Source organism: Bison bison, unplaced genomic scaffold, assembly GCF_000754665.1.
Source record: "Bison bison bison isolate TAMUID 2011002044 unplaced genomic scaffold, Bison_UMD1.0 scf7180017864180, whole genome shotgun sequence".
NCBI lineage: Eukaryota > Metazoa > Chordata > Mammalia > Artiodactyla > Bovidae > Bison > Bison bison.
In genome coordinates this window covers 8,490,725-8,498,196 of record NW_011494752.1, presented here as the reverse complement: position 1 = coordinate 8,498,196, position 7,472 = coordinate 8,490,725, and the positions used below count along the sequence as shown (strand labels likewise).

General features: G+C 51.9%; 1 protein-coding gene across 14 annotated transcripts in view; it reads left to right on the top strand.

Annotated features, from left to right (window-relative positions):
- Positions 1-7,472, top strand: part of PEMT (phosphatidylethanolamine N-methyltransferase) — a 36,151-nt gene that overhangs the window by 21,109 nt on the left and 7,570 nt on the right. The window contains exons 3-4 of one of the 14 annotated variants that reach the window (XM_010842894.1): positions 4,867-4,968; positions 6,097-6,913. The exons of 11 other annotated variants lie outside the window; for them this stretch is intronic. In XM_010842894.1, the coding sequence (XP_010841196.1) occupies positions 4,867-4,935 (69 nt within the window). In that variant the 3' untranslated portion in view covers positions 4,936-4,968; positions 6,097-6,913. 2 more of the 14 variants (XM_010842893.1, XM_010842892.1) reach the window with 2 other exon arrangements.

Genomic DNA, 7,472 nt, shown 5'->3' with positions numbered 1-7,472 from the left:
GATGCCTGGGGAAGGGGTAGCCAGGAGGCCCAGGGGCTCAGTGGTTAGAAACAGGCTCTGGGTTCCAGGCGGGCTTTCCACTTCACAGCTGTGTGGCTTTGGGTGGGCCACTTAACCTCTCTGTGCCGCTGCTCCCTTGTGTGTAGACTGAAGCGCTTTTCTGGTGGGCGGTGGCAGGGACTGATGGTCCCCGGCGGGTGCTGCTCACAGCTGGTGCTGTGTTCTGTGAGAGGTGCCAACTTCTCCCGGGAAGGCATTCCTGGGACCCCTCAAAGGGCAAACTCCGTCTGCGAGCTTGTTGATACAAGTGCCTGACCGCTGGTAGGGTCCTCTGGAGAGTACTGTGCGTGGTCAAGCTCAGGCGTCAAGGAAAGCAGGAGCTTGGTTTTGCTGTGTGCCTCCACCCGTTCTCCGACCCCAGCCGGCCCCAGGGGTGTGCAATGCCATGACTACTTCTAGAACGGTAACCTTCAGGGGTCTTCCCATGGGTTGAGAGAGCTCACACACCAGCTAGGACCCGAGGAGTCGAGTGTCAGCAGGGCGGTGAGTGTGCCCCAAGGGGCCCAGGGCTGGCTACGGAGGAGCCGAGTCAGGGGCCAACGACTTCCGGACCCCAACCTGTCCTGGAACGGCACAACACTCCTCCACAACCCCAGGTGTCTGGTGGAAGTTCAGACTCTGACTCGGCGGCCACCCTGCTGTTCTGGGGACCACGCTGGGTTTGAGGAACCCACTTAGAGGCAGCAGGAGGCCAGCCTCAGAAGGGAGGCAGCCAGGAGGAGCAGTACCCTGTCCCCAAGCCCTCCTGGCATCAGGAACCCCAGACAGGGCTGCATCCCCGATGGATGGCACCACCAGGCCAGCCCAGAGGCCTCAACCTATGCCCCCGATGACCTCAGGGAAGTGAGGGCTCCAGGCCCGGCTCATCCCACTCACACCCGGGGCCAGAAGGGGTGCCGTCCTGGCTGAAAGGTTCAGGCCATGCTCCTGCCTTTCTTCCTTGAAAGACAGTCCCACCAAGTGCGAGGCCCTGCCTTGGCCAGCTCACTCGGGGAGGCCGGTGGTGGCCAAGAGACAGGCCCCTCCCAGCCCGACGCCTGGTCAGGTGCGTCCTGGAAGTGAGCCGGGATGAGGGCCCCAGCAGGGTGAGTGCCCTTGGTGGCCTGAGCTGGCCAGCTCCCTGCGAGCCGGGCCTCCTCAGGTTGTGTCACCTCGGTCCATGGAGACCTGCCTCTCTCCTGGATTAACTGTGAGAAGCACAATTAGGCAAAGCACTTTGCTCAGTGCAGCGCTGGCCCCGGGGGATAAGAGGATTAGCTGCACCCTCGGGCTCAGCACTGATGTTCTGATATTCCCCGGGGGGCTTCGCTGGCCCCATAGCACCTTCTCCTAGGTGGCGCTGGGCACAGGCCTATCCTCTCTGGGCAGGGGCTCACAAGCAGGCCTCTCTGTAGCCCTGGGCACAGCCCCGCTCTGTCACGCCTATCTCTGAACACTGAGGTTACCCCTGGAACATGGACACGTAGCTGTTGATCTCTGGGGCCTTCTCTCCCCTTCCCTGCACCCTCCCCGGATCCCTCCTGCACCCTGCCTGTGGCCCCACTGGCCACCTCTGCCCTGGACCCCTCACCCCTTTCCTTTCTGTGCTGCTCTCCAGTCTCGGGAGGGGATCTCCGTGCCCCACGCCTCGGCTTCTCGCTGTCGGCAGGAATTTTGCCCCGACCTGCTCTGAGCCTCCGGCTGTGGACTGTGGGAAGCGCCCCCCAAGGGTCTGCTGCCCACCCTCCTGGGGGTTGCACAGCAGGGGGTGGGTGGTGGGCACAGGCGCCCAGGCCACTGAAGCCTGGCTTCCCTCCAGCCCCGCAGCCACATGTGCTGTAGGGCCCCGGCCAGGGCTGTGGAGCCAGCTGAGGTCCATCCACGCACAGCACCCTGGATGGTCTGGTGGCTGAGGGAGGGCAGCTGCGGAAGGCGGGCTTCCGTGTGAACAGGCGCTGGAGAAGGCTGGACAGGGCAGAAACCAGAGCAGAGGCTGGTGGGCAGGGACGGGGGTAGATTGAGGGGAATTTTCCAGTCCAATGGAAGTGTCCTCTGCCTCAATGAATTTTACTTTACCTCTAAATCTGCCCTGAAAGAGTCTCTTCTTCTAAAATAAACTACTCTTATCTCAGAAAAAAAAGAAAGAAGCCTCCTGGCTGGAGGTGCTCGTGCTGGGCTGACACTGATGTTGGTGTTAGTGATGGTGTCGGTGGTGTGACCCACCCAGCCCGCTGATGCCGAGGGAGGCCCAGCCAGCCGCTTACCGAACCCACATACCCACACAGCCACCCAGCTGTCACCAACACGGCCAAATTTCCTTGCCAGGGCTGAAGTCCATGTAAATATTGATCAGAGAAGGAAGGCTGGGTTTTGCTGTGTTTGGTTAATAGTTGAAGAGCCACTAGCTCCTTGGCTGTTTTCCCAGTGCCTTCATACCAGTGGGCCTTGTTTCATTTAAAATTTTAAAGAGATCCTAAAATGCTGTGTCATTCAAACGCTGAAAGTGCAGGAGGAAAACGCTCGTTTAAGTGAATACCCGAGGACCTCTCTCAGTAGGAAGTCTCCCTGTCTGTTTAGTGTATTGATTATATAAAACTTAAAAACGGGCAAAGAGAATTTTAGAACCAGTCTGTCAATTTGCAGCAAAAAGCCTGTTAGGATTTTGGGTTGCTTAAGCAAAGACCACGTCGTTGGGATGCCCGGGCCTGCCAGGCGTGGGGCTCTTGGGCCATGCAGCCACCTCATGGCCTACTGAGGGTGTGACTAGCTTTCTTGTGGGGGTGCTGGGGGTCTTTCCTGCTGCCTCCGGGTGGGCATAGGTGGGGTGTCTCCAGCCCTGGCCCAGCTGTGGGTCCAGGGAGGGTGGGCTGCCGGTGGGGCCTCACAGCCGAGCCGTCCTCTGAGGAATTTGCCATTTGAGAGCCTCCAGACCACCCCATCCCAGACCCTGCAGTGGGAGGTGAAGGCAGCTCACTGCCCCCTGGGGTGGGGGAGCATGACGGCAGCCCCGGCCCCGCCCTCAGGTTCGTCCATCACATCTCCTCCTCTGCAAGTCATGTGCATCTAAGACATCGCTGCATGACTCAGGGCCTACGGCTTTTCTCGTGTGTTTTCCTCTAGACGTTTCATGGTTTCAGGTTTTGTACTCAGACTGTTAACCTGCTTGTGTTCATCTGTGTGTGTGGTCTGAGTTACAGGTTCTGTGTGTGACCCCCAGCCCCGTTCCCCTCTGTCCTCTGAACTGATCACCCTCGCACTTGGCCACACATCAGTTAACCCGACACATGCAGTCCTACTTCAGGACTCCCTGTTCTGTTCCGACGGTCCTCGTGTCTGCCTTTGCACCAGCACCACAGTCCTGATCCCGGTCGCTTTATAACATGGCTCAAAATCTGCCGAGTTGGCCCCGCTCTGTTCTTCTTTTTCATTTGTTTTGGCTATTCTGAGTGCTTTGCATTTCTGTGAGAATTTTAGAACCAGTCTGTCAATTTGCAGCAAAAAGCCTGTTAGGATTTTGATTGGGGTCAAGTTGAATCTATAGACCAATCAAGGAGAACAGACTTCTTACTAATGCTAAGCTTCCAGACCCACGGACACTCTGTTTTTTTTTTTTTAAGATTTTTTTTTTTTTTGATGTGGACCATTTATAAAGTCTTTATTGAATTTGTTACAGAATCGCTTCTGTTTTATGTTTTGTTTTTTTGGTCTTGAGGCTTGTGTGATCTTAGCTCCCTGACTGGGAATCAAACCCACATCCCTTGTGTTGAAAGGAGAAATCTTAACCACTGGGCCACCAGGGAAGTCCCTCTTCGTTTATTGAAGTCTTTTCTCAAGTTCTTAGTGAAGCTTCAGTTTTCGGGGTACGCATCCTGCACTATCTGTCGATTTCATCAGTTTGTGTAGGTGATTGCGGGTCATGCGTGTTTCAGTGGACATGAGGTCTTCTTCCTGGCCTATGGGAGCATCTGGGGTGATGTCAGCAGCTGGGTTTTCACAGATGCCTTGCGTTCGGACAAGGGTGTTCCCTATCACACCTCCCGTGCTGACTTTCTGTCAGGAAGGTATATTGGATTTTTGTCAAATGTTCTTTTGTGTCTCTTAAGGCGATCATAGTGTTTTCTTCTTATGTAGTTTGTTTATATGGTAAATTACATTGATTGGTTTTCAAATGTTAAACCAACTTTTCACTCCTGGTATAAACCTCACTCGGTTGTGCGGATGTATTGTCCTTTTAGTATATTGTTGATTCCATTGGCTGATTCGTTAATGTTTTGTCTAGAATTTTTGAGTTTTGTTCAGGAAGGGTCTTTTTCTCTATTTTTTTTTGTGTGTGTGATGTTTTGGTATCTGGTAATGCTGGCTTCATGGAGTGAGTTGGGGAGTGTTCCTTCCTTTTCAATTTTTGGGAACAGTTTGTACATAATTGGGATTATTTCTTCCTTAAATGTTTGGTAGGATTCACCAGTGAAGCCCTCTGGACCTGGAACTTTCTTTTGTGAAGACTTTTGACTCCATGTCAAAATACATGGATGGACATAGTGTATGCTGGTTGAACCCTCTGCTTCTTTTCCTGCATAAGCTTTGGTCAAATTCACTGGTGTAAAGTTTTTCATGTATCCTTTTTTGCCCTTTTAATGTCTGTAGACTCTAGTCTAGATGTTGAGAATCTGTGTCTTTTTTTTTTCTTGCTCAGTTTGAGTAGAGGTTTTAGAGGACCAGCTCTTGGTTTCATTGATTTTTCTCTAGTGTTTTTCTATTTTCTATCATTGATTTCCACTCCACACTTTCTCCTACTTACACGGGTTTCATTTTCTCTCCTTTCTCTAGTTTCTTGTGGGAGCTGAGACCAGTGACCGAGACCTTCCTTCTCTCTCCTGTGGGTGTTCAGTGCCATAAACCCTCCCAAGCCGCAGCATCCCACAGATGCTGGTATGTTGTGCTTTCATTTTCACTCAATTCAAAATCCTTCTTGTTTCCTTTTCCATTTTTCCTTTCCCCCAGGAGTTGGTTTTTTAGGAAATGTGTTACTTAGTTTCTAGATGTTTGGGGATTTTTTCAGAGAGCTTTTTCTGTTATTAATTTCCGATTAACTCCATTGTGGTCAGAAAACACACGTTGTGTGATGTGGAATGCTTACCGTGACTTGTTTTACTTCCCGGAATGTGCTCTATCTTGGTAAATCTCCTGTGTGCACTTGAAACTAATTTCTTTTCCTGTTGTTGTTGAGTGAGGTCTTTTATAAACGTCAGTATACCGACTTCCCTTTCACTTTTCACTTTCATGCATTGGAAAAGGAAGTGGCAACCCACTCCAGTGTTCTTGCCTGGAGAATCCCAGGGATGGCGGAGCCTGGTGGGCTGCCGTCTACGGAGTCACAGAGAGTCGCACGCGACTAAAGTGACTTAGCAATACCGAGTTGGTTGACAGTATTCAAATCTTTATCCTTACCTGTTCTATCAGTACTGAGAGGGGTGTTGAAGTAACTATTTCTGTTTTGCAGATTTATCAGTTTTACTTCATGGACTGTAAGCTCTGGCATCAAGTGCATGAATGTTTAGGATGTTACGTCTTCTTGGTTAATTGTGAAACAATCTTCTCTATCTTGGTAATAATGTTTGCTCTGAAATCTACTTTGTCTAAAATTTATACAACCACTCAGCCTCATTTCCACCAGTGTTAGTAGAGTGACTGTCGTGCCAGCCTGTTGTGGTTAGCTGGTTTGAATCTTTATAAGTGTATTTTGTGTAGCCAGCATGCAATTGGATCATTTTTTATCCAGTCTGACAATCTCTGCCTTTTAATTGAGATGCTTGGCCATAAGCATTTAAGTTATTATCGATGGGGTGAGGCTTAAATCAGCATCCTTCACTCCTTCATGTCCAGTGTTTGGAAAGCCCTTGTATATTTGTCTGTTTTGTGTGTGTGTGTGTGTTTCAGGCGAGTGGGTAAATGCCATCCTTCTTGGCTAGAAGTAGAAAGGACAGCAGTAATAAATGTCATACAATACTCAGTCTGTGTTCAGTTCGTCTTGATTGTGTCAAAACTATCTTGTTCCAGTTGGTGTGTATGCATCAGGATCCAAATGAGGTCTGCACGTTGCACTCGGTGGACGTGACTCCTGAGCCCCTCACTTTCTTCCATGTCATCTACTTGGGGAGGAGAGTGAGTCACTTGTCTAGTAGGGTGTCTGGGTTTGGGTGATTACATCTTTGTGATGATGCACCCCACTCTGTCCAAGGGTCCCATTCAGTGGCGGGGGTGGGGGGCGGCTCTGAGAAGCAGAGGGAGGAACACGCCTGCTCCCACCGCACCTGGTGGTTCCCGAGTGTGGGGGACAAGTGGCGGCCTGGGCCTGTGGTCCTCCTACTGGCCTGCAGGAGGGGTGAGGAGGTGACTCGGTGGCTGATTTTGAAAGCATTACCTCATCAACAGACAGAAAAAAAAATTATTGGCCTTTAAATATGCGTCTTGACATACCACACCAGAAACAAGGTTTTGTGCCTAAGACAGCATTTTTGAAGAATGGCTGAGCCCCTCAGACAGAAAGGGTGCTGGGCTAGGAGCTGAGGAGCCACTCAGATTCTCCTCTTACGGCTGGGTGGCCCTTCTGGTCACTCCTGAGGAGCCCTGTCTTCCCCACATATAAATGGATCTCACCCCACCCACCCCAGGCTGGTTTTGAGTGTTAAATGAGCTCAGGTGAAAACACTTAAAATTGTCTGGTGCTGAGTTGATGTTGGTGTGATTTTTACTGTTGGAATCTTGACATCCCTGGGTTCTTGGAACAGTGTGGACGTGCTATCCATCCCTGTGGCTTGAGCCTGGGGTCCATGTGTGAACACAGGCTGCTTCCTCTGGCCAAGGACACTTTACCCTACAGGACCTCTCACCACCCCTTGGTGGACCCCATCTTGGCCCAGCTACTCTGGAGGGGGATGGTCCCCCAGGCCCCCAGAAGGAACCATGCGCAGGTTCCTGTCCTGAAAACTGACCATCCAGATGCCCTCCCGACTGAGAGTGAGTCAGCCAGCTGGTTTTCATGCCAGAGCGACAGGCAAGGGGACTGGGGACAGTAGAGGCAGGAGGGGCCCTGGGGAGCCCACTCCCACTTTGCTCCACCATTAGCTGCTGAAGGGTGAGAGTCTGGGCCTGATGCATTTGGAAAAATAAAAGGTTTCTGTGGCTAAAAAGTGAAAGCTCTGGGAGTATAGAGCCAAGGGTCTGGGACAGTGGGCGTGTCCAGGGGGAGGGGGTGGCGCTGGGCTCCTCCCAGATTCCCGCCCCTCCATGGTCCCAGACCCCATGTCCATGGAGTGTGTGATTCCGAATGTGTTCCGGACCCTGGGTGAGGGAGCCGAGCTGCTCAGGGCCGAGGGGCTCAGCTGCCTCTAGGTCTCCTGGCCTCCTCCTGCTTCAGTGTTCAGCCATTTACA